Here is a 27,056-nt window from a genome sequence, read left to right as displayed (position 1 = left end):
TTCCACACACCTTCCCTAAAATCATTTGAATCATTTCAGTCCTGGAATATCCAAGCTTTACTGAACAAAAGGTAAATAGTAGCTGTTTACTTACTGCTTCATGAAATCACAAGGTGGAACAGAGGATTTTGGAAATGTAGACAGACTTATGATAAACATGTGTGACAAACATGTGTGACTGAAATAAAACAACTCCAAATAAGTTTTCTAACATGGCTCAGCAGTCATTTTTGCGTAATAAAGGACCTTTATCTGTTGCAAAAAGCCAATGTAATTATATTGTGGCCATCTCCACGCCAAAATACCACATGAGGATCATTCCAGTGTCATGGTAAAATATTTGAAACTGCAGTGTTTGCTTTTATACACTTCATAAGAGCCTATTTGCCTCAGGGTGTAGCATTGTACTATAGTTTTCTATCACTGTAGGGAGAGTGTCCAGCTGTCCCTCTTTTGGCTAACCTGCACTATCAGCCCCCTGCCCCTTGCTCCATTTATTTACAGAATGTCCCACTTTTTCATTGACACAGGAATTTTAAAAGTGAGAATTATTTATTTACTTTTTTCCATTTTGGTCTACAGACATTACGATTTTTTTTTTGCAGTTATTGTTGTTGTGGTTGATACAAAAACTAAATATCGTATGAAGTTGTTGCAGTTATTATCTATGAGTTTAAATTTGAGGCTGTGTTCTTCCGTGCCTCATCACACTCAATAACTTATCATAATTTCTAGGTTTTCACCTTATATATGGAGGTTAAAGAGCAAAGGATGTCAAGAAGAAGATGAAGAAGAAGAAGAAAAAAGAAAATCCTTCATATTGGCAATTAACTTTTAGTTTTTTAACACATTAAAATCCAAAAAGCTTACTGGAGTACAAGCAGTTCACGTTCTCCTTTGTATTTCATTTAGGCTGTATGCGCCCCCAAGTGGACATTAAAGGCATATAGCTTTTTTTGTAACACACATGGGCGACTAAGGGATTACACAGACATTAAATGCATGCATCCTTGTTTTTGCAAGCAGTTATGACTAAAGCGGTGTTGGAAGAAGTAGAAGTACAGATATAGGAGCAAAAAATACAGATGCCTACAAATTCTTTAATGGTCTTATTACACAAAATTGACTCATCTGAGCTTTAAGCCATGATATAATGGTGTTATCTCCTCGAAAAACATACCTGGAGTTGTGTCCACCTTCTGATGTCATGTAGTGGTAGTTTTAACAGCTACCTTTTACCCTTTGTTCAAATGAGATTGGCAATTCCAGGGCTGAAATTATCAAAATTCTAGTGAAGGTGTATGGAGTTTAAAAACACTTCCTGTATTACCACATGACATCACAAAGTGGAACAAGGTGGAGTGTTTTTAGTTTGAGAGCACAAAACCTAAATATGCAAGATTTGTGTGATAAACATCTGTGGAAGAAGCAAAACACAACTTCTGGTATGTTTGTGATGAAGAAACATAACATAGATCAGAAGATAGCCTAATATTGTTGTACGGAGTATTATCTGTTACATAAGGGTGAGTTGTTGTACAGTTGTAGGGAGTATTATCCCCTTTAATCTGTTTCACTTTCTACAACTGATTAAAGGAAATGAAATGACTGGAAAGAGGATGACCAGAAAAACTCTTTAATTTTTAGTTTTTCATTCAGATACCAATAACAGAAACAGAGTAGGCGGTGTAGCTCACTGGTTAACTCCCTTTTAATTCAAAATAAAACAGAATATAAAATGATTCAACATTTATAGAGATAATAAACATGGACACAAACAAAAGGCTTGAATTTACATTGTGCATTTACTGTACACATAAAATCTGTTAGATGTTTTAATACAAAGTCAATTAGTTTAGCTACTATATCTGTACCACTATTGACAAAATGAACAGCATAGCCACGTAAAGGAGCAGAGAACATTTTGTGGATTTCATTAATGGGATTGTATTAGTGCATTAACTGCTAAAATAAGGAAGCAATCTTGTATGTTAATGTTACTGCAAATGAACTTGTCGACTTGATGGAGGGAGGTTTCCAAATTCAATTCTCTTTTCTGGATCAACTGAAAGTAAAACAGTTTTTCTAAATGGTCACAGAGCTGGTGTGTTAAAGAGACTTGCAGTCATCGAAACAGCAGTTACCCAAATGAAGAAATAGCAAAATTATAAAATACAAAATGTCTTACACAGTGATTTACTTTTTTACTTTCGCACATCATAAGCCTTTCCACAAAAGGGTCGCAAACTTAGGCAATGGGTGCTTTAAAATCAAGCCAGAAAGGTGGGGTAAGTTTTAAGTGCATTCAAAATTTTGAAATTATTTAAGTGAGAAGAGAGAAAGCAGTGGTGTTTATATGTTGTCTGAAGTTGCTGCTTCAGTTATACAGTACATTCGGTATCACTTTACAATAACTACACCTTAATTAAAATGAAAAAATACATACGGAACGTCCAATATTACACAAAATTAATTCTTGTGAGCGCTATGTCGTGCTGTTACCTCCTCAAAAACATACCCAGAGCTGTGTTTTGTTTCATTCACACGTTTAGGTAATCCTTTATTATTAGGCTGCCTACACAAAGCTTCAAAGCTCAAAATGCTCTGTTCCACCTCGTGATGTCATGAAGCTGCAGTTTTCAAGATAACAGCAACTTTTTTACCTTTTATTCAGTAGAGATTGGCAATCCCTGGTCTAAAATGATCCAAATGGTTCTAGTGAAGGTCTTCAGACTTCAGACAAACACAGTGGAGCACTTCCTTTATTACCACATGACGATCACAGTGTGGAACAGTGTTTACAGTTTGAGAGAAGAACTCTGCCTGAATATTCAGGGTTTGTGTATTTAACATGTGTGAATGAACCTAAACACAACTCTGGCTATGTTTTTGACAATGAAACAACATAAATCAGAAAATTGCGTAATATGGGCCCTTTAAGAATGATTTAGTCTTAGTAACTACTTAATTAAGAGGTTTTCCTTATGAATCAAGTCTTTATTCATGCTTTATTAATGCAAATTAAGATGTAGTTATTAAGTGTTACCATGGAGAAGTTACTTTTTTTAACAGTTCTAAAAGGCTCACAAGCTAAGATTAGAGCTAAAGGCTAAACTGGCGACGTCTGTTTATAGCACTGAATATTTTGGCAAGAAACCCTTTTAGGCACAATGCTACTGATCCTACTACAGTCAGTGGAAGTGCAACCAGCAGTCCATTGATCAGCATGTGTGGGCTTAAGTTACATAAAGTATATGTAATACTGTAAGTACAGGACAGATTTGTCATAGGTGTTGCACAGAGCAGGTAGAGGAGGGCTAAAATGGAGTATAGTGCAAATAAGTGTGCTTGGAAGCTATCACGAATCTCACAGCATTCACAAGTGCCACTTTCTTTTTAGCAGCAGCAGCAGCAGCAGCAACAGCAGCAGCCTCCTGTGTTAAGAAATCCATTATCCTCTAACGTCTACTATCCAACGCACCACAGCTGTTTAAGTGGATTCTGTTAAAAGCTAGTACTTGGAAAACGCACTGGAATGTATGAAAAATATTTTTGTCCTTTTGCTTGCACTGGTGCACTATGTAACTTTTCTGGTGGAGGGTTCCCCATCTGCTCTTCTCCATGGAGATGTTATTGCTTTGCTTGGGATATTCCACAATATGGCACTGAACAAATATATCCTGCATTTATTCAATTATCGGAGTTTTTATTTCTCAAAACTAGGGCCCACTAGGGACATGTAACTCCTTTGGCGATGCAGCCTGCTTGTCTCAATGAAAATTAAATTAAATGCCATACTGTAGAACATTTCAGGAAACACATTAACATTTACATGGAATCAAGCAGGTGGCGGGCACTCTTCCATAAAAGTTACAGTGCACCTTTAAAGAATTCAAAGCTGTGAAACTAGAAAGACATGTTTGTTAGCAAGTGCATGGCAGTGAATTTTAAGTAATCTATGATCCATTTCACCCTAAGGCAAACTGTATCTGATACAGTTAATGCACAGAGCTACACTTGAGTCAAAATAACATGTAAAAATGGACCCTAAACTATTTAATCATTACATAATTGCATTATGACATTAAAAAAGTAGTTAGTTTAATGTAATGACCTCTGGAAGAAATTCTGAAACATGACTGTAGGCCTGTCATGATAATACTATGGGAACCTTTTCTTTGTACTCATGGGACTTTTTTTTTCTTTTTTTTTCAGTACTACAATAAGACTTAGTTATAGAGAGTTGAATATATATATAGCTTCTCTGACTCATTATAGATATAACTACTAGAGTGCCTCATTTATTTATTGCAGCCCATGTTTTTCAATATTATTTAATCCTGCTTTAGGGTTATTGTGTCAGTGGCATAGGATAGGATAGTTTCAATATAATCTATATATATATCTATATCTATATCTATAGTTTCCAAAGCAATATATAATCACAGTTACCGTGACAGGCCTACATAAAAGTTACTGTAATTGTGCCTGTTGAGATCAGTCTGACAAACTCAGTGGGATAATATATTTTGTTCCCTGACACACATAGACAGTGTGTTTCACCTCAAATTCTGCTGCATTTCCAACATGCACACATCCTTACATTCAGTAGGCAGTCAGTCACTCATACACACATGCTAACACACAGACACAGACACACACGGGTGGATGGAGCGGTGTTTAGCTGTTCTCTTCACTGTCTTGTGTGGGAGACTTCTCTGGATTGGACGATCCTTCAAATCTCTGGGAGGCGATTGCTGCTTGATGGGACATGCTCTTTCTGACAATGTCCCCTTTTCTCCACAGAGTAATCTCCTGCAAAGACAAACAGGCATTTCAGATGAAGTTGACAACCAGATATATTCATTTAAGAGGACATAAACCTTTATGAGCTTTTATCCATGTTCCAATAGTTTACTTAGCTTACTCAAAATTGTATTTTACTGCATGTTTGAGTAATGTTCTGCATATGAAGCCTGAGAGCGCTGAAATATCTGTTCACCATAGACTGTATAAAGAAGTAGACTATAAGAAGTAGACTAAGAGTGATGTCACTCATAACATTCAGCTCCGGTCACATGAAGCTCACAATGCTTGCAGCTATGGGGCAAATTGACGGAATATGAATTCATTTACAGCCAAAAAGCAAAATAAAACACCAGAATAATGTAGAAATGGTTAATATGAACATTTTAAGACTAAAATGATAAGCCTCACAGCAGCATATAGATATAGAAAGAGGTGACAATTTTTCAGTGTAAAGTCAATTGGACACAGAGTCTACGGAGCCGGAAGCACCACCATGCACACTTCCTATTTGCGACGTGAAACCTAGAGGATTTGTTACGTCCACTTATATATACAGTCTACGGTTTTCACCTAGACCCTATTCCTGCCTGCATCTCTGTACTTACTTTTAATTATAAAAAAAGTTACATAGGTTTGTTTCAACAATAAACTAAGTAAATGAAAATGTACTGCTTGCTACAGTGACAAAAGACCAATTTCTACATTTAGGTAGTGTTAAATCATAGAGTAATAGAAATATTAAAAGTAAAATATGTTATGGATTAATACTAACTACCTGAAAAAGCACAATATCAATATCACAATACCTGTTGTTTAAAGTAGCGCCTCTCCTCCTCATCTATAAGGACCAGGTTGAGGTAGTAGCGCACAGAGAATTTCTTGTTTATGTCCCTCATGGTGGGAGTCAGCTCGTACCCTGCCAGGAACAATCTGATGGGGATGGACTCTCCTGGAGGACGACAAAAAACATTTTATTAGAAAAAAGAAAATACTAGAAAATACTCTTCTATTTATAGCACAAATATTAAAAGGTGCACTATGTAACTTTTCAGGTGCAGGGTCTGCCATCTTCTTGTCCCCACAGAGATGCTGCTCTGCCAAAAATGTTCAATAATATGGCAATAAACCTATCTATCTGTGTGGAGACAAGTTGATGAAATCAGCTCCAAGCTACAGGTAAGATCTGTGGAGAGGCAATCCCATTCACAGTGAGAATGGATGTTTTTAGTTAAATTAATGCAATACAGACACATTTACTGCCATACAGTTGAACTTTCCAGGCAAAACAATGTTTCCATGGTGAGAAGTCCGTAGCAAAAAACAAATTTTGGGAAAACATTTTTGCATTACTATAGAGCAATGAGTTTTAAAATTTGGAACCTTTACTTAAGAATAAATGGTATGTCCAACATGTAGCCTGGTTTGCTGCTAAACAATGATAAATACCCTATAGCAGCAGTCTGCAGAGTCTAAAAGGCTCCTTTATTCTTACCTCTGACAGGTGCTCCGTCCATTATTTCATATTTGGCGATAGTGTCGTTCTCGTGGTAGACATTTGGACCCGTGCCAGTAGTTTCCCGTTTAATGATGTCTATTTCCATGTGCTTAATCTTAATTCTAACCAGCAGAAAATAAATCTTTCCTACTATCACATCTTTTAAGTGATACCTGCAAAAGAACAACAGGATTCATCAGTATCACAAATACAAAATACAGTTTAAAAAGTGCGGTATGTAGAGTTCTCATTGTAAATTTCACAAATATTATTTTTTTATCCAGACACGGGGTAAATGTTTAAATCAACAATAGCTTTACCTGGCAAAAACAGTAGTGATACTGATGTTGTTTATGGTATTATTCTGTGTTTTGGTTCTCAGACGATTATCCAGTGAGAAAGCACAATGAGTCTCACACGAGTCTCTCATTTGGGTTGTTGGTTCCTATGACTTAACCCAGTTTATTTAAACCCAAAATGCCTCTCTCTGATTCTAATCCTTACTACCAAAACTCCAACACCTTCAGTCAATCCTTAATCAGTGCTAGTGCAGCCTCTACAGCTCAGTGAGTGAATTCTGAAGATTCTGAGCTTTGGCCTGTCGATATACTGAGAATGAGAAAAACTGTGTCCTCTACACGCATGTTAAGACACTGAAAACATTGAGTTCAGTAAGAGCACAGGCTACATACCGTACTTTTAAATGCATGGATAAAGGTGAAATTAAACCATACTTGGATTTGTTGTACTCAAACTCTATATGCAAGCAGTCTTCGATTCCTACTTCCATCTTGATAGAGGAATTGAGTTCAGGATAAGTGCTGAGTGTGTGAACGACAATGTCCAGTTCTTTGCTAATGTCATTGAGTCTCCGGCTCACGGTCGCCCTCAGAAAATACCTATGGAGAGAAGCATATAGAAAATTATTTCCTGTTATTTACTATGCATTAAATAACTGACCAATATTGAACTCCTGTCAATACATTTAATGTTGATACTGCATTTGGGCTTTACAAGTGTATATGACTTATCTTGCACTTTCTTTTTTCAACTTTTTTTCCACAAACCGCTACTTGACTAAAACTACGTATACATAAAACTATTTACATTTATCACAGGTACTATTCAAGTAATAAATCAAGTAATAACTTGAAAACCTACCACATGCACTTAATGAATATAATCAATTACCTACTGTTAGGCAGTGCAATTAATCAAACTTTAGATTGTTAACATGTATTGTTTATGCTCAAGAAAGTAATACATAAAGGCATTTTTATCCATATGACAAAACAGAAAATAATTGTGATTCATCTTTCATATCGGCCAGCCCTACCTACCGTAGTTTCACATTCTGTCCAGTGTAGGACTCATAGGGCTTCTCCACATGTGTGAACTCAAACTCAAAAGACTGAGACTGGGTGAGCTCTCCAGGACGAGCCAAGTCTTTCACAAGAGACACAAACTCATGATGGTTTCCTCTGTCGTAGTACAGCTCTGCAACACACAATAAAACACATTCAAAGCTTTAGGTCACGGTAAGTCTTCACTATGAACTTCATGTGATTAAAGGTATGTATGGTATGTATATGTACACTACTCTTTCCGAAAACTGTGACTACTGAATAAATAATGGCTGTGGATCACACATGCAATCCTACAGTTAAACCTGACATAAAGCTGTTTTTAAATTATTATAAATATATTATATTATATGGGAAACACTATATTACACTCTCACAATGAAAAAGCAGGAGCAGTGAGAAATGAAAAATTAAATATGGAAATCACTTTTGCTGAGTAAACATTAAAGGGCCCATATTGTGCAGTGTTCTGATCTATGTTATGATGCTATTTCATCATCTAAAACATACCCGGAGTTGTGTTTTGTTTCATTCAAAGATATTTGCCATACCAACTCTGCCTACTTAGGATGAGTTCTTCTCTCAAACAGAAAACACAACTCCAAGTCTGTTTTTGACGAGGCAACAGCAGCATGGCTTAAAGCGCACAGGAGTCCATATGGTGCACAGGCAGACAAAAGTTCCGCAGACCCTTGATATTGGCGCTGTGGGAAATATGTGAGTTCAGTAGTAACAACCATAAACTGTATACATAATTTTGTTTACGCAGTCTACGGTGTAAACATGTGTTATAGTCTGAATGGTTCTTCTGTCAGCTGATGTCCCAGCGTGCACCAGGTTTGTCACGGGATCTGACACTTCCTACTGACACTTGTTACCATCAAAGCATTCACTACAAGTATCCCAAAGTACATATAAAGACGCTATTAAGGTAAAGCTGCTGTGAACGCAATAGTGTGCAGTTAGATAAAATATATTTAGTTCCTCTTTTGCAATGCGTCGGAGTTTGGCGGTGCTCGGGGTTCCTCTTGGCGGGGGCTAAGTGCACAGCAAGCGGCTAGTGTGGAAATGCAGGCCCGTGTCGCTTACCAATCTGCCCGACAAACTCTATCTTGATGCCATTGTGTTCCAGTCTTTTGCCCGGGTATTTGAGGTTCACGTTGACTTTGCCGGACACAGTTTCGCCGTCGTAAAAGAGAAAATATTTGTCCTTCCTGCCGTCTTCGGTCTTGTGCTCAGCTTTCTTTCTGGTTTCGGCGTCATTCAGAACTATGTCGATGTCCGCACTCTGACCAAAACCAAAGAAACTCATAGCGACAACTCAGTCAGACCTTATGTAAGTATTCTCCTCTTGAAAATGCACAGTTTACAAAAATAAATCTTCCCAAATAGAGTCTGATGATCGCGGTGCACACAGCTTCCCAGACTATGTTGAGCAAGGTGACTGCGCATGCGTGAGAAGTCATGTGAATCAAAAGCATGATCTCCATCCTACTTCAAGAACATTTTTCCTGCATTTCTTAAAACTAAAGGGTAAATGTTAACTACACAAGCTGTTATATTTTGTTCAATTTACAATATGTCTAATATATAGGCCTGTGCTTGTAACCTAAGTTTTCTGCACCTCTTGGACCCACTTATTTACAGAAAGGCATATGGTATCCACATTTATCAAATTGCATCTCTTTAATATAATTTTATGTTCTTTGGGGCCTGTCTAAATTATAATATTAAAAATGAAGTTCTTAAACGTTGTCATGTGATTTCAGTTTTTGACCACAAGAGGGAACTGCGTAACCACTGCAGCATATGGATTTAAAGCAAGGTATCTATTTCTTCGTTTGTTTGTTTATTTATGTGTTTTCATTCTTATTGTTTCTTCAGTTTAATCTCCTAATTCCTCTTGGGGCTATCTCATTATGAAGCATTTTAAAATAGTTCACTCAAAATCCTTTTGTTTTAGACTGGTTTTTAGATGATTTCAAATGCATGTAGATTTATCTGGGGCATCTCTGTCTCTGATTGCGATAAGAAAAGTTTATGATTGTTTTGTTTTTTGTTTTTTTAATCCTCTCTAAAGACGAGATGTTGGGATTGTCCTATTGTCCTAATGGCCTTATAACCACGTGATGAGAATGTCACACAAAGCAGCTGTGCCTGTGACTGTCAGTTCATCTCACAGTTCTGTGATATTTTCTAAACAGGCTTCATCCGTCTGTCCAATAAGATTGTCACCCATCTGTTTTACTACTCGTCACTTTAGGCAGGCTCAGACAAGCTTCTGTTTGGAGATGGACTTGTGTCGCAGATGACAAGACTCATCATGTGCTCCATAATAGTGCCACAAATCCCAATACAAAAATAAAAATGTGATAAAATGAACCTTTATATGTACCACAACAGGAGCACCGGGAGAATCAGCACATAGAATCAAGATAAATTAAATTACTTTAAAATAAACATAAAGACTACAGTGCAGCATGGACAGAATAAAGAACGTTAAAGTGATTTCAGTGAATTGTACCAGTGAGGATTCACACTGGTACAGTATTATGTGATTACATCAGGTGAATGACACATGTACAGGGCTGGCAGTGTTAGCCGTGTTCACTGTACAGTCTGACAGCATCAGGAATAAAGCAGCAGAACCTTTCCTTCACACAGCAAGTGGATCAGTCTGTCACTGAGGCTGCTCTTCAGAGCAGACAAGGTATCCTCCAGAGAGCGGCATTCATTCTCCACCGTAGATGAGTCCAAAGGATCCCAGGACCCTCCTGTTTCCCACCTCCTGCACTGAGTCAGAGAACAGTCCAGGACAGTGCTGGACTTCTTCTTCCAGCTTCTTCCTCTCCCTCTCTGTGATGCTGCTGCTCCAGACCACACCACAAATCTGACACCCCAGAGTCATGGGAGGTCCTCAGGTGTGGCCCCTTCATTCTCCACAGGAGGTAGGGCTGCTCTGGCCCTTCCTGTACACTTCATCTGTGCTGTGAGTCCAGTCAGTTGTTTAGATGACCACCCAGACATTCGTTTGAGAAGCACTTAACGATCTACACCTTAATTACCCTTAAAAAAAAACAGGAACAAACTGCTCATTACTGAATCATTAAGTTTATGTTCATGCTTTATTAAAGTGTAATTATTATAAAGTGGTTTCATTACCTGAGTGTTTCACCTTCTTTAACTTCCTTCATGTGCTTCTCACAGACAGACAGGCGTGTAACACAATGCAGGCTTAAAAGGGCAGCAGCAGCAGCTATAATGAGTCAGCCATTTAAACCTTGTGCTGTGACGGTAAATTTAATGAGTGTTAAATTACAAACATTTCCCTCATAATAATCTGAGACCGTTTCCCCGATATGCAATCCCCCTAATTAGAAAAAAACACACGTCTCTCTTTGGCTTCAGCGGAATCATGCCCCATGGTTTAATTGATTTTTCTAATAATTCAATAAAAGTGTTCGGTGGCACTGCTGCAAACCACTATAAATCCTCCTGCAGCGCTGCCTGATTATAAGGCTCTTTATCCAGGAGGCCGCTGCCAGTTGGCACAGAGACCACAACGCAACAAGAAAGCAGTTTTGTGCCTTGAAATGGCCCAACCTCCTGTAATAGATTATGCCTAGAGATGAGCAAAGATGCTGCCAGTGGGTAATTTGATGGACTATAATACAAAAAGGGATTTTAAAGATCAGCAGGACACTAGTTTTTGAAAGATTTGACAAAGAGGATCATAAAAGATACAACAGCAAAAAAGTGTAAAAAAATACGAATTGACGAATTGAAACTGACAAATTACAGCAACTCCTTGTAACTTTCTAGAGGTTCCATGTGACCTGCATGATGGAAATGGAAATAAAACATTAAAACCTTGCTTCTGAACATTCTTATTCTTACTTTCTGCAATATTATAGCCAAAGAAACATTTCCGTGGACACAAGTTGGTGGGTCGCTCCTACATGCAGGCCAAGTAGAGTCAGGTTTGTGGAAATGCAACCATGATTTTTATTTTTTTCAGAGCAAAAAATATCCAAAATGATAAAAGTAAGAAAAAAAACAACAACATGCTTTTATTGTGTATTTGTTCGCTAAAAAGTTACGTAGTGGGGCTTTACTTTGAACTGGCAGCATTCTTTTGGCTGGAGCATATCTTTGTAACATGAAATTGAGAACATGAGGGATAAGATAACATTTTTATAATTTGTCCAAAAAATTTTATAGTTCTTTTGGAGTGTTATTAAGCCATTTTGATCTGAGCTGGCACAGATAGGCTTAGTCCTAGTTGCCTGTTCCATGATGCTCCCCTTCAAAAAAATAATTACACAATACAATATAATTTTAACATAAAGAGACAAACAAGAGATGTTTTAATATTAGAAGTGAATTTTATTAATCACAAAGAGAATGATTCAAGAATTAACAATAAAAAACAACAACCCAGCAGGCCCTAAACAGACATTCTACTGTGAGTGAGTTTGGTTCAGAAAATCTCATAAAAAAAACAGCATTGGTGGATATCTCAGCTGTGTACTCATCTCAGAGCAACACTGGAAACTATCTATCTCTCCTTTTGTTAATATTTAAACTGTAAAGTCGACTAATCCATCACCTCGGTCTGTTACGTTTTATCCAATTACATACAAGACTATGTGAATGAGAAGAACCACCAAGCATCAGTTCTGATTTATGAAAACTCTACAATAGGTTGGGTTCACGTGACATCGTACAATTCGAGAATAGAATTAGACTATAGTTTAACATTGAGCTGGAGGGCAGGTTAGAACTCTATGGTAAAATTTGCTGTTTTTGTCAGATTACAGCTTGATTTATGGTAAATATATCTGTAATTACTGCACTAATCCAAATGAAACAACGACTGGCACAAAGTTCAGTATCTCCTCTGTCAGTATAAATAAAGAAAAGTGATTTTTTTTTTTTTTTCACAATGGCCTCAGAAAGTGGTGCCATTATTTCTCTCCAAAAACGTGATTGTTGTCAGCACTTGAAGACAAGGATGTGGACCCAATCCCAAACATTTGTTGATTTCTATTTTGGATATTTTTTCCAAAAACAGTAAATCTTCCATAGAGTTATATTGATCTTTGCCCACCATCTGAAATTGTAGAATGTAAGAAGATAAGCAAATTCGACAACATGAACACAACCTATTTTTTTTTTATATATAATAGTTTGTCTTTCCACAAGAATAAACCAGATTTACTGTATACCTGCTTTGGGTGCACACGTAATGCCTAATAGTGTCTAATGTGTCTTTACCAAAAATATTCCCCACTATATTTAGGCACTAATAAACCTCTATACGACTTCAATATGTCTACATAGTCAAATCTATGAAAAACAATTATTTACAAGTTTGCAGATATGTAAAGAAGGGAAGTGGAAGCTTGCGGTGACGTCATTCCTCTCAAACGCCAAACTTGTTGGTTTTAAATGAATGTAATTTTTAAACGTATGGGAAAAAATAGGAGCAAATAGTTGTTGTTTTTTAATCCAGTGAAGAAGGCACTTAAGAGGAATGAGATTTGGACAAATGAAAGGACAAGATAACTTGTATTTTTACTCTCAAAACACACTTTTTTGAGCACTTTTGAATACAACTCTTGGTTCTGTCTTAGTAAAACTGCTGTGTCAAAAACTTCCTATGTGCAAATGTTGGGCAGATCGTCTCTACCAAATATGACAATGGGGAACATTTCAACCAACCAGCCTACAGAAAGTTGTCACAGATTTAAAGTGGGACTAAACACAACCACATTTCACGAGAGGGGGCGGGGTCAGTGGGTACTAGAATGGCGTGATTGGTCAAACAGGTAACCACACTTAAAACTTCGCCCCGTAGCCATGTGGTTGTGACTAATGACTAAGATCAGTACTATTTACACACCATATACAGCACTAAGTAGCAAAAAAAAAGTAGATTTTGTGTTTAGTTCCACTTTAAATATCATCATGACAACCATTTTGAAATCTAAAATGTTACCTCCTCTATTCAGTCAAATGGAAAGAGTTTCATATCGCCTCAAAACACACAAAATTGTACAATTCTCACAACTTTACATAATCTTCAGAGAAAGTCTATATACAATCAGTACAATGTTAACCCTCCAGACCCCATAATATGCAGTATGTCTCCATGGCGATCAGCTTATTGGAAAACAGAGGTGGGAAAGACTTGAAATACTTCATTTCTACTAATATTGTTGTTCTTGTGGTAATTTTCAGACACCATACTTTTACTTCTACTTGCGTTTTATATTTGATAGTGTTGCTTACTCTTACCAGCAAGTCCACAAGTGAAAAAAACTTTATTTAAATCAGTTGTACATTTGTACTTGTTGCATCACTTCCTTCAGATCTTATTTAGTTTTTTATGCATGACCTTTGTATACTGGCCTGTTTATTATTTAAAGTTTTGTCCTTCGCATTACATTAACTTCAAATTATAAATCGGATTTTATGTCCAGACAGTTACTCTTGAGGAGTAGATTCACCAAATACTTTTTTACTAGGCCAATTTCCTAAAGTAATATTATTTTAAAGTATAATGTTACTCTTTTTTTTGTCCACCCACCTCTGTTTGGAAAAAACTTTATTGGTTTGCCTGGAGGAATGAGGACATTAGAAGCTTCAGTCAAACCACAACACTAAAAGAAAACTACGCTAGGTTTAGTATAAGCACGTGTTAGCAAATTCATGTAAACATACGAAAAACAACCAGGATCTAAGTCAGAGATCAAATACTGTCACTTTTAAAACAGAAAGTAAATATAAAATTCTTGTTTGGTACCTATAGTAGTATGTCAGTTTTCTTACCACTGTTACCGCTAATGTTAGCCCTATCTCGCAATCATGTCCACACCTGGATTACAACTGACACTTAACTAATTCTGGGGTAAATGCTCTATACATTGAGGAACAAAGCCCTTATGAATCACAGTGTTCCTTTGCTGACCCCTTGAGACTTGAGTTAGAAAAAAAAAATCTAAATAGTTTTCTGATCTGGAGGGTTAACTTCCAAACCCTGTATTAACATTTCTGAGTGTAATACTGAACATTGTGTATGACGGCACAACTATATTCAGTGTTGGGAAGTAACTAAAAACATGTACGAAAAATACATATTCAGAATGATCATTTTGAATAGGCTAACTGTACTGTTCAGATACAGTTGCTCATTCATTTCATTTACTAAAATCAAAGGAATTCATTACCTGATCACACATTTTAGTCCAAACTGCACAGCATGAAAAGAGAAAATACAGCTCTTGTGGTGCAGCAAGCAGCAAAGAAAATCCTAGTCATGTTTTTTTTTACACTATAATATAATTTAACTCACCGTGAAACATAGACTGTGAACATAAATGGACAAAGCTAAACTACTAGCCGCCGAGTTTAAAATAGGAAGTGAACATGGGGGCGTTTCCGGATCCATCGACTCTGGCTCCAATAGGCTCTATACACACTTACGTCACAAACCAGAAAGACGTTTGGAAACATGTGATAACAACTTTGCAGTAGTAAGTCATGCAAAATCTATGAAAAATTTGAAAATGGCCCACTTTTCTTTATCTAAATGTCACTGTAGCATTCTGTTATGTTTGGCCAGTCAATAATTATAACCATCCCTCAGTTTTAGCCACTGATACACAACTTTCATTTTACCGCTGATGACATTTACTTGGGTAGGTACACCTGAAGTTGTCAGCGCATCTTTCCAAACGTCTTCTTGGTTTGTGACACAAGCGTGACTAGAGCCTGTTGCACATTCGCCCTTATAACTGCTGGCCTCATAAGCTTCATTTGAGCTGAACATTATGGGTGATGTCACACTCCCTCAGTCCACTTCTTTATACAGTCTATGATGTGAACATATTCAAAGTATTCAGAATACAGTACTCTGAATGGCCCAATATTGGAAATATGGTACAAAATACATTTTAATGCAGGTATTGAGTATTGAGTATTAGTATTCTTCCCAACACTGTCTGTTATCCTGGACAGTAACTTCATATATACAAGATCAACAGCAAGCATAGAAGGACACTTACGTAAATCAAAACGCAGCACTCTTGTGTACAGTGTTTCACAGCATTTGACTGGCACTCATCAAAGCCTGGTACTAAGACTATCTACAAACATCGACATGGAAGTCTAACTCACTATTGATTCTTTGCAGCGGATGTCACCAATGCTGGAGGTGAAGCTAACTGGAGGAATTGCTCTGTCTGAAGATCTACGACTCAAGTTAACCTGAGCTCTCAATTCGACCATAAAGAACGGGTGAGCTGATTTGTGCAGTTAAATAAATCCCTCTTAAATAAAAATAATTAGAAAACTGTTTTTCAGTTAGTCACTGCCAACTTTTTAAGTTTTCATGGTCCCAATTAGGTGCTTTCTACAAGAAAAGGTAACAATATGGTAGAGATACATGCACATCCAATAAAAACTGCAACTGCGTGCTGGATCCAAAGACAAAAATTGTGCAAAAGAACTAAATAGATCCGCACTGAAGTTCTTTGAAGCTCCCAAATTTTTATTTCAGTGGCAGCACAACGTGAGGGCTTGACCTGAAATGTCATATTGTGGTGTCATTGAAATAAAAATTTGGGAGCTACAAAGAGGTGCAGTACAAATTTTTCTTCTTTTGCACAATTTTTATCTTTGGACGCAGCACGCAGTCGCAATTCTAGTTGGGTGTGCATGTCTCTGTCTACCATATTCTTACTTTTTTTTTTTGGTTGAAAACACCTAACTGGGACCATGAAATCTTAAGGTTTTTTTTTTTTTTTGAGTTCTCAAACAATCTAAAAACTTATCAGGCTGTATTTGCTAATGTGTTCCTTGACTCTCCATCGTAACTGCTGAACATTCCTCTGTAGACATACATACAGGCCCCCCCAGCCTGATGTCATTGCAAAGTATCAATAACACTGGGCATCTCCCGCCCAGCTGAGAAATTATATCTAATACTCAATGTAAGACCACCCATCAAGAATCTCTTGATATGCTAATACAAGTCCGATTTCATTTGTCAAACCCTTTCTTTCAATCCATTGCAAAGGTGTAAATTCTCACCAAAGTGGTTAAAGTGTAATACATTTTTTTACCCACAACCAAAATAAAAAAAAAGAAAAACACATGTTAGTAATTTACAAATATTTAAAAAAGTAAACCTTTATCTATAGGCATTTTAAAATATATTCCATCAAAAATAGTCTGACAAATTTTCAACAGTAGAAAAGAAATGTTATACAAACGGCGAAGGTAGAAATGATAGGTTGAGTTGTCCTTTTTCAAACTTGGCAGAATATTGTAGAATCATTGAAAACCATGCAAAGAAAAAAACACTTTTAACTTAAAATGATAACAAATAAAAGTCCATATTTGCTTCTTGACTTTGTCCCGTGAAATCTGGATTAACTGTGGTCACCTTTGGCAAACTTGAGTAGTTGTAGTAGTTTCCGTGGTGCCGTGAGCATGAAGTGTACTGGCTCCTTCCACTGTATACTCATGTCTCTAACTCAGCACATAGTCGAATTCAGATCTCAGACTTTTCAGATCACAAACGAGGATTTGTGTCGGAAATCTCCCTGTAAAGACAAAACAAATCACAGAATAAGATTTCAAGATAGCTGCTGTAACTCAAACAGCCATGCATTATGCATTAAGGAGAAGTTACTGCTGCTGTTGTTTAATTAAAAATAAAATATTATATCTTTTGAATGGTTAATTGTGCTCAGTGGAACAATGTTATGTCAATCTAAAAGAAATGTGTTAAAGATACCATACTTTTTTGACACACATTTTTTCACACCTTTACTATTAATCTATCTACATCTCCAAAGCTGAAAATGAATGAACTTTTTGCTGAATTTTCTAGAATATTTCTGAATATACTAGTACTTGACATAATTTTTTATTAATCGTTTTTTATTAATTATTTTTTATTAATTAATTATTTTCTGCCCACCTCTACCAAAGATTTTTTTTTTATTAGAATGAAAAAAAATATATATACATATTACAATACCTCATCATCTGTCCTGACATAGTCCACTCCGTCTCCTTTTGATGGAACTTTGTAACTGAGTGATACAAAAAAAGAAAATCACAATCATAATGTTAAGTCAAGTTTGTAAAAAGTTAGTAGAAAAGTTTAGAAATATAATATAAAACTTGGAGGAGTATAGGAGGAGGAATATAAAACAAACTCTTACTTGTTTCCTGCTTGTTTCTGTCCAGAGAAATAGCCTTTTTTGTACGCACAGCAGATTCCTACTGTTATACACAGAAGCACCACCACTACCACCAACACGCCCAAGATTATTCCCAAAATATCAATGTCATCTGAACCCAGGGAACAGAAAAACAAACACGGACTCAGTTTTTCAGTTCAAACTAATCGAATATACTGCAGTTTGAGTCTAGTTTAAAGGTACTTACAGACTTCCATTGTTTGAGCTGGACACTCTTCATAACCTGCATCATTCTTCGCTCTGCAGGAGTATTCACCTGCGTCTTCTTTTCTCACCGTAAGAAAATTCTGCATAGAAACATGGACACATTTATTAGTAGAGATCAAATTTAATTAGCACAAATCCAGTAACGGTTTATAATAACTACTTATGTACCTCTAGCCCCTTAATTAAGTAGTTACTAAGCCTGAATCATTACTTAAAGGTCCTATGGTACACAAAACTAACTCTTGTGAGCTTTCAACCCTGTTATAATGTTGAGTAAACCTTTATTATTAGCCTGTCTACATCTCCAAACCTCTAAATGCTCTGTTCTACCAGCTACTTTATACATTTTGTTTTGTAGAGATCGGAAATTCCAAGGTGAGTTATGAAGAGCCTCAATATGCATTTGTGTGTTAACCATATATGAATGAAACAAAACACAACTCCAGATATGTTTTTAATGAGGAAACAACATTATAACAGATCAGAAAATAGCGTAATATGGGCTCTATGATAAACTTTGTTCATGCTTTATTAAGGCTTATTAAGAAAACACAAAATATCTATGTAATACTTAACTTTTAACCAAACATGTTAAAGAATCAACAATTTTTTTTCATATATTATTTTACATATTGTATATACAACACTGAAGAAACAATAAGAATGTTTTGGTATGTTACAAAACAGTCTTGACTTGTGTTAAATGATCATCACCCAATGCAATATGTTTGATTGTTTAAAAAAACTCAAATGAAGCAAATTAATTAAATGAATTTGCCACATTCCAGTGGACTGTGGCTGTGGGCATCGTCTTCCCTCATGGGAGCGACCGAGATGAGTGTTAACTGTTTTTTGTGGAACGCCTAAAAATAACCTGAGGAGATGAGTGGAGGAGAAAGAACATTCTTGAGTTATTATATCAGATCTACATTGTTTTCTGAACTCCAAATCTGAACCATTTGTACCTCTGACAAATACAAAGTGTGTGATGGTTTGACATGTGTAATATTTTAGGCCATAAAATTAAGTACTGTACATTTAAAGGGCCCATATCACGGTATTTTCTGAGCTCTGTTATAATGCTGTTTCCATGTCACAAACACATACCTGGAGTTGTGTTATGTTTCATTCACACACAAACCTTTCTTATTTAGGCTGAGTTCTTCTCTCAGACTGAAAACACTATGTCATGTCATAATACAGGAACTGCTCCAATGTGTTTTTAAACTGTAAACACCTTAACTAGAATCACTTGGATAATTTCTGCCCTGGAATTGTCAATCTCTACTGAACAAAAGGTAAAGGTAGATGTTAACTTAAAAACTACCGCTTCATGACATTACGAGGTGGAACAAAGCATTTTGGTGATGTAGACTGACTAATAACAAAGAATTACTCAAACATATGTGAATGAAACAAAACACAATTTTGCCTAACATAAGGACCATAGGACCTTTAAGACTATTGAAGGCACAGAGGAGATGGACTCATGCGTGGAATTGAGGAATGTGCCAACGGGAGCAGCATATTCCCCTTGTGGGCTTAAGCCATCTCGCACCATCATCTGTCTCCCCAAAATATCTGTCCCACCCCTGGGCGCCAGACCCCATCCGCTCCACCCCCTACCCCCCCCCCCATACTTCCTCCAGCACATGTTACTGACCAGCGTTCCTGTGTCTGTGTTGAGCGTGTACGAGGAGTTGAAGAACTTGAGGCTGGCTTTGGGGTCGTCTGGGATCTCCTCTTTGTTTTTGAACCATTGGTACTGAGACTTGGGGAATCCTTCTTCTTCCACACAGCTCAGCTCGGCCGATTTTCCAACGGGCACTGATTTTGGGACGCTGCATTTGGGTGTGACCGGTTTCACTGTGAAGAGCAAAAACAACATGAGTTAATATGCGAATGTCTCTGTGAGGCCCATACAGTCACTGGGAAACACTAGCGTCATAATGCTGCTGGGCTAATGACACTCTCATGTAACAATGTCAGCCTGACCCTTTCTGTTCGGCTGGACCGACAGTTATGGTTAGACGGGTACATGTTTTTCGGCCGGTGCCAGAGACCATAACACGCGGTGATCTTTCTTTAGCATGGCAATCGCAGAGATGCAGTTTTGGAGCGCTCCTCTTTTAGTCATGAACACGCCTTTGCAGCTGGGTAGGTCTGAGCTCGACGCATCCTCATATGTTCAGTACGCCACAAGGTGGCAGTGACCTACAACACGGTTTCATCTTACAGCATCCCACGAATCACTGAGCAAGAGTTTCATCTGGGCACATTCATGGTGTCAGCTTCCTGTTTATAGGTGATATTTTAATGATGCCCATTCAAAGTTATTAGAGTTAGACTAACACAAACTATTGATTCACAAGGGAAATGACTTGGATACACTAGCTCACACATTAATATAGAATAATAAAGAGGAAAAAATATGAATGATACTAAAATTGAAAATAAGACTTTATAAGGATATGTTGTTTTGTTAGTTGCTATAGCACTCTGAAACAAGAGAGCATTTCCTTAAGAAGAAGTGGTTATCTCAAATCTCCTCAAGAAATGAGTGCCATAAAAATATATTTAAGGGGGGTGTAACGATATCCAAGTCTCACGATATGATATCGTCAAGGTATGAACCTCACGGTACAATATTTATTGTGATATCATGGGAAAGCTCACGATATGGGGAGGAGGCTCACAACTGGGGATGTAATAATATCCAAATCTCTCTGTACGATATTTTCATGTAAATACATCTCACGGTACGATATTTATTGCAATATTTTGTGGAGGCAAGACTTAATCCAAAGAACTAAGACTTAAAAGTGCTTAGAACTGTTATTTCTTCTTGTAGTCTACACTGAAATTGAGCAAAGGATCATGGTCTATGTAGTTGTCTGACTTTTTTAGCTCTTGCTGTACCATAACTCTTAATTTAAGCAAAGAGTCTTGTAATTCGATATATATTGTGATGGTCCACGATATTATTGTGAGAACTCTGAAGATACGATATCACAATATTTTGGTTATTGTTACATCCCTAATGCTTAGTTATCTTCAGGTCAACTTGTGTGAGCTACCAACAACACTGTATTTTGTTTTATCTTAAAATGTGATAATACAGTAAGTCCATCTATTCTGACATCATTTTACCCAATTCATTTACTATTTACTACTATTTTCATGACAGCAATAATCTGCTTTTTGAGTTATACAGAAGTTTTCATTTTTTATGTCACTGTAAAACCTCACGTATACACAGAATATTTTGGGGCCAACCAAGGCTGTATCTTACCTCTTACAGTCAGGTCAATCACAATCTCATCAAAGGACTTCTGGTCATCAGGGGCGGTCACTTCACACCTGTATTTGGCCGTGTCTGACCTGGTTGCGTTGGTGATCACTAATGTGGCTGGTTCTCGGATAACTGCTCTGTTCTCCAAATCACCTGCAAGACGAGCGTACATGTGTCATTACAAACTCTATACTCAATTGTAGATGACTTCTCCCACTAGAAATGTTACACAGTGCACCTTTCAGTATCAAAATCAAGCGCTTTTATCACCACTGTTGAAATATAAATGATTATATAATATGAATTTGCCTTACCAGACACCTTCTTGTCAAAATACACATAACTAGGCCCTTCATTCTTGATCTTCTTCCATTCTATCCTGGGGTTTAGCGTCGAAATGGACTCAATCAAACAAGATAATTCGATTTCTGCAGGACAAAGAAGAGAGAGATTAGTTCTGTGTGGATGTAAGCAGGCATGTTTGGAGTCAGGTCAGGAGCGTGCACAGAGGGAGCTGACATTTAAAATGTAAGGCCATTTGGTTATTAGCACTTACTGTTGAACTCATCGGTCCAGGGGGATTCGTTGTTTGATCGTAGAACCACCGCTAACACGTTGAAGTAGCCTGCAAAGACAAAGGAAAAGGAAATTCTCATTATTATGACGTTTCTGACTTTGAAAAATATCATTCTATAATAGGAATGGACAGTATATAAGTTTCAATGTCAGTACTGGAGGTTTGCCAGGTTTTCACAGATATCAGCGTGAAATGTGATACTTAAAAATATCATCCAATATTTTTGCAGCCAGTGTGGCCATATGACATTCCCAGTGCGTGGTAAATGGTAAATGGTCACATTTTTATACAGCGCTTTTCCACCTTCAAGGCAATCAAAGCGCTTTACATCATGGAATCACTCATCCATTCACACACACATTCATTCAGGCTAAAAATGGTCAATATGTTTACACAAGTAAGTAACATTTATTTATAGAGCGCCTGTCACAGAGATCAGCTCACAAGGTGCTTTACAGATTAAAATATTCATACTAATAAAAATAAACAGGTCAGCAAAAAGGGCAAGTGAGTATACAGGCCTTTACATTTGTTTTAAATGACTCCACAGTGACTAACTATAATTTTTTGCAAATGTGAAAAGTTAATTTGTGATCTTAACTTCATTTTACGATACATTTCTGGGCCTTGTCAATTTTCGGCATCAGAACTGGCTCACAAAATCCATATCGGACCATATGCTATAACACATAAAACTAGTTTACATCCACTCATGTTCTATTCTGGTTGTTGCACCCTCCTTGGGCATGTCCATAACTCATCGCTAATTCACTGTTCCACAAAGTCAATTAGAAAACAAGGCATTTTCACGTCAAAACGCCCCGGTCTCACGTCATCCTACATTAAGCCAATAATGTGAGCAATCTGCTGATCTTTGGCCTTGTTCAGCAATCACCCGTCTTCCATTTTTAGTTGGTCAAAGCATTGTGCGTATGTGTGTATGTGTAACTGCGTGTGTGTGTGTGTGTGAGGGGTGGGGGAGAGCTGTTTCTATGCACAGTGCATAATTGCGCAGGGAGGCATGTGGCCTTTTCAGGGCAAGCTCGCCATGCCAGGAGTTCAAGCACCCGCTCTCTCTCCCCCCCATCTTTCTCTCTACCTCTCTCTCTCACCTCGCGGTCTCTCTTTCTGTCTCTTACTTTCTCTCTACCCGCTCACTGTCTCGCTCTTTCTCTTTTTCTTTCTCCCTGTCTCCTTCTTTCGCCTCCATCACTATCTCTCTCTTCCTCCTCGCTGTTTCTCTCTTTCCCCTTTCCTGTCTCTTTCCCTCCCCCTCTTGCCCCCTTGTGATCTCTCTCTCTCCCTTCTTGCTTCCCCTCATCTCTTCCCCCTCCCTCCCCCTCACTGTCACTCTCTCTCTCCCATCTCTGTCTCCCCCCTTTTCTCTCCCTCTATCTCCTTCTCTCGCTTCCATCACTATCTCTCCCTCCACCTCACTGTCCCTCTTTCTCTGTCTGTCTCCCTCTCTTGCGCCCTCGCTATCTCTCTCTCTCTCCCTTCTTGCCCCCCATCTCTCTCCCCTCTCTCCCCCTCACTTTCTCTCTCTCCCTCCCTTCTCTGTCTCTCCCCCTCACTGTTTTTCTCTTCCTCTGTGTCCTTCTCTTGCCTCCATCACTATCTCTCACTACCTCCTCGCTGTCTCTCTTTCCCCTTTTCTGTCTCTTTCTCTCCCCCTTGCTGTCTCCCTCTCTCTCCTTCCCCCTCACTGTCCCTCTCTCTCTCTACCTTCTTGCTTTCCCCACATCTCTTCCCCCCTCTCTCCCTCCCATCTCTGTCTCTCCCCCTTTTCTCTCCCTCTATCTTCTCCTCTCGCCTACATCATTATTTCTCTCTACCTCCTCGCTGTCTCTTTCCCCCTTCCTGACTCTTTGCCTCCCCCTCACTGTCCCTTCCTCTCTCCGTCTCTCTCTCTTGCCCCCTCGCTATCTCTCTCCGTCCCTTCTTGCTTTCTCCCCTCATTCCCCCTGACTGCCCCTCTCTCTCAATGTCTCTCTCTCCCTCTATCTCCCCCTTCACTATCTCTCCGTCTCACCCTCTCCGCCCTCTCTGTCTCTTTTGGTCTTTCTCTCACCCTTCGCTGTCACTCCCCCGCTTTCTCCTCCTTACTCTGTCTCTCTCTTTTTCTGGGCCTCGTGCTAAAATCCACGTGGGACTAAGTTTGCAATAGCACCCCGGAAAGATGGGAGCCGGTCTGTGCAGTGAGAAGCGGGGGGTTCTGCTGGAGAGGGAGGCATGTGGGCGAGGGGAGAGAGGGGCAGAGGGGGAACAGGGCCTTGGGAGGGGGGCACTGCTGAATCATCCTGACAGTCCATGGTCTGCGTCGCAAAGTCATTTCCACATGAATGTTAGAGGCAGCACACTTAAATTAGTGCCATGACTAAACACAAGCAACGCTGTCTCAGAATAAATCCTAATCTGATTTATTCTGCTTCCTTAAATGATACTGTTCTAAACATAGGTGCAGACGAGACACTGGCTATGTTTACATACACACCAAAAACATGATCGTTATCTGATTTTTAGAGTTATCGGATTATTGAAATGTCACGTAAACAGGTTTATCATCCGAATAATCTGATTTCTGACTGATTAGAATTCAGCAAAAAGCCAAACTAATGAAAGAGGAAAATACTGAGGTTAGGAAGATTATTTTAAAATTCATCGTAGGTCTTTCAAATACAATAGTTACCAAAAAATAAATAAATAAATAAATAAAAATAGTTTAACTGAGACATGACACTGGGATGATTGGATGATCAAATTATATGATTATACGATTTTTTCTGGCTATGTAAATGTAGCCACTGTTTACATACTTGAGGGTACAATATAAAGTGCACTGACTTTAAACTATAAGTGTAATAGATAATAGTTGGCTTTGTTGGTATCATAACTTAAATAAAACTGTGAATCTTTTAGTTTAAGGGTACGTGATCAACACATGTAGTGGGCGTGGCATGTGGAGGTATGCTGCTCACCCAATTCTCCCACCGTGAGATAAAAAAACAAAAACAAATATAAAATAGCCACAACTTAAAAGTCAAACTGGAGCTATTGGCAATGGTGAAAACAGCCTGGCTCATGATATCTGCAGTACTGTCCTATAGAGACCTGCAACATGAGGGACCAGGACTAAACCAGGACTAAACCAGGACTGAGTGTTGGGACGGGCCCAGAGGTGCACCTGCGTAGACCGGCGGGTGACCGCATGCGAAAGGACCGCGCTTGGCCCCATGGGGCTAACCCGATCGCGCTGTGTGGACACCTGGCTCCCCAAGCTCAGGGTTCTCTGTCTCGCTCTCAAGTCCAAGATTAGTCCTGGTTTTATTTCTGGTTCAGTCCTGGTTTAGACCTGGTTTAGATCTGGTTTAGTCCTGGTTTAGGTCTGGTTTAGTCCTGGTTTAGAACTGGTTTAGATCTGGTTTAGTCCTGGTTCAGTCCTGGTTTAGACCTGGTTTAGTCCTGTATTAGTCCTGGTTCTGTCCTAGTTTAGTCCTGGTTCAGTTCTGGTTTAGACTTGGTTTAGTCCTGGTTCAGTCCTGGTTTAGATCTGGTTTAGTCCTGGTTCAGTCCTGGTTTAGATCTGGTTCAGTCATGGTTCATGTGTTGTAGTCTGTGATTTATGTTTTGTAGGTGATTATGAATGGTGTTAATGTTAATAACATGATTCTGCATCATTTCAGAGGAGGGAGGGGTCACATCAATGATGTCACAAATCTCGTTCCCCCACTTAAATAATCCCCCCAATTAGCTGATTAAAAAAGGCGACCTCAAAATCAAAACACATCAAAAACATGCAAATATTTTGAAGATAAAAGATGTCTAAATTCAGTCAAAACTGTTCAATATCATATGTATAATATATAATAAAAGAATTGTCATTCAACAAAAAGTAGAAAATGATTGCTATGATACACAGTCAGCCTGTAGAGTAATAACATGCAACCAAATATAGAAGGGGTTAAAATCCGTTACTCAGAGGATTACATTGTGGATTTAAGCAGTGCGTAAAAAAATGTGTGTAGGTGTTGTATAAAGCTAATTAGTCCAGTTGTATTTGTTTTGGAGCCTAAGTGTCCGACCTCCACCAACTGTCAAAGCGTGTCTTGGGTCACCTGCCCTGGGAGACAGACAGGATAAGCTGATTAGCCCAAGGCCTTTTCTGGAGATGATCATGACAAGACAACAGCTTGTTTTTAGCCACTGTCAGTAATTACGCTACGCAGAGGTCAACAGTAGGTCGGAGTTTAGCTTCAAAACAACACCCATGTACATTTTCTGGACTGATCTAACAAAAGGACTGACAAACTTTTCACACCATTCAATATTATGTTTGGTATTCCGAGTATCATCATATCCAAACCAAGCCTATATCAGGTCTACATCAGGGTTAAACAAGGTCTAAAATGAAACTAAGCCGTGGACAAGTTCTGACTAGTAATAAACACAAGAAGACCACAAACATTAAACGTCCAATATTACACAAAATGGATTCTTGTAAGCTTTAAGCATGTTATAATGTTGTTACCCCCTCAAAAACAGACCTGGAGTTGTGTTTTGTTTCATTCACACATGTTTGAGTTACCATTTATTATTAGTCTGTTTACATCCCCAAAGCTCAAAATATTCCAATTTGTGATGACATCAAGTGGTAGGTTTCAAATTAACATCTACCTTTTACATTTTGTTCAGTAGAGATTGACAATTCCAGCTGAAATTAATCAAATGATTCTAGTGAAGGTGTATGGAGTTTAAAAACACAGTGGAGCGTTTCCTGTATTACCACATGACGTCACAAAGTGGAACACAATGGCTACGTTTACATGATGTTTTTTTAATTCCAAATTAATTGTTCTGAATTAAAATATTCTCCTTCGAGGGAGGAAGGGAGGAAGAAAACAAACTGAGGAAGGGAGGAAGAAAACAAACTGAACCCTCTCCTACATCCCGCTCGCAAATCCAAAGAGCAGTGGATGAAAGTCCGAAGCCAGGACTGTTGGAGCCAAGATCGTCCGGATCGTGTCAGAAGGGTGAC

General features: G+C 38.2%; 2 protein-coding genes across 2 annotated transcripts in view; both read right to left on the bottom strand.

The window, feature by feature from the left end:
* Positions 1 to 1,620: 1,620 nt before the first annotated feature.
* On the bottom strand, positions 1,621 to 9,119 carry LOC110169065 (vacuolar protein sorting-associated protein 26B-like). Its single transcript, XM_020934569.2, has 6 exons — positions 8,758 to 9,119; positions 7,645 to 7,801; positions 7,039 to 7,203; positions 6,302 to 6,477; positions 5,616 to 5,758; positions 1,621 to 4,815 (listed from the first exon to the last, which is right to left on the bottom strand). Exons 1-6 carry the CDS (start codon positions 8,978 to 8,980, stop codon positions 4,681 to 4,683), a joined length of 999 nt encoding a protein of 332 aa, XP_020790228.1. The 5' UTR covers positions 8,981 to 9,119; the 3' UTR covers positions 1,621 to 4,680.
* A 2,914-nt stretch (positions 9,120 to 12,033) lies between these two features.
* Positions 12,034 to 27,056, bottom strand: part of LOC110169086 (junctional adhesion molecule 3B-like) — a 52,640-nt gene continuing 37,617 nt past the window's right edge. The window contains exons 2-9 of the mRNA XM_055148585.1: positions 22,001 to 22,069; positions 21,759 to 21,872; positions 21,445 to 21,597; positions 19,816 to 20,018; positions 18,133 to 18,232; positions 17,907 to 18,036; positions 17,720 to 17,774; positions 12,034 to 17,279 (exon numbers count right to left, since the gene is read on the bottom strand). Coding sequence (XP_055004560.1) covers positions 17,244 to 17,279; positions 17,720 to 17,774; positions 17,907 to 18,036; positions 18,133 to 18,232; positions 19,816 to 20,018; positions 21,445 to 21,597; positions 21,759 to 21,872; positions 22,001 to 22,069 — 860 coding nt within the window. The 3' untranslated portion in view covers positions 12,034 to 17,243. The remainder of the gene's footprint in view (positions 17,280 to 17,719; positions 17,775 to 17,906; positions 18,037 to 18,132; positions 18,233 to 19,815; positions 20,019 to 21,444; positions 21,598 to 21,758; positions 21,873 to 22,000; positions 22,070 to 27,056) is intronic.

Source organism: Boleophthalmus pectinirostris, unplaced genomic scaffold, assembly GCF_026225935.1.
Source record: "Boleophthalmus pectinirostris isolate CB_2022bp ecotype Guang Dong unplaced genomic scaffold, ASM2622593v1 HiC_scaffold_12, whole genome shotgun sequence".
In the NCBI taxonomy this organism is placed as follows: domain Eukaryota; kingdom Metazoa; phylum Chordata; class Actinopteri; order Gobiiformes; family Gobiidae; genus Boleophthalmus; species Boleophthalmus pectinirostris.
The sequence above is the reverse complement of the archived record's forward strand: the minus strand, read 5'-3'. Positions and strand labels throughout refer to the sequence as shown.

What these genes read in the sequence shown, in the direction of transcription:
- LOC110169065 (XM_020934569.2), bottom strand. Translation starts at nt 8,980, where the DNA reads ATGAGTTTCTTTGGTTTTGGTCAGAGTGCGGACATCGACATAGTTCTG. An exon ending in GGACAGAATGTGAAACTACG is followed by an intron (nt 7,204 to 7,644) that starts GTAGGTAGGGCT and finishes TTCTCTCCATAG; the next exon opens with GTATTTTCTGAGGGCGACCG. An exon ending in GGACGGAGCACCTGTCAGAG is followed by an intron (nt 5,759 to 6,301) that starts GTAAGAATAAAG and finishes GTCGTCCTCCAG; the next exon opens with GAGAGTCCATCCCCATCAGA.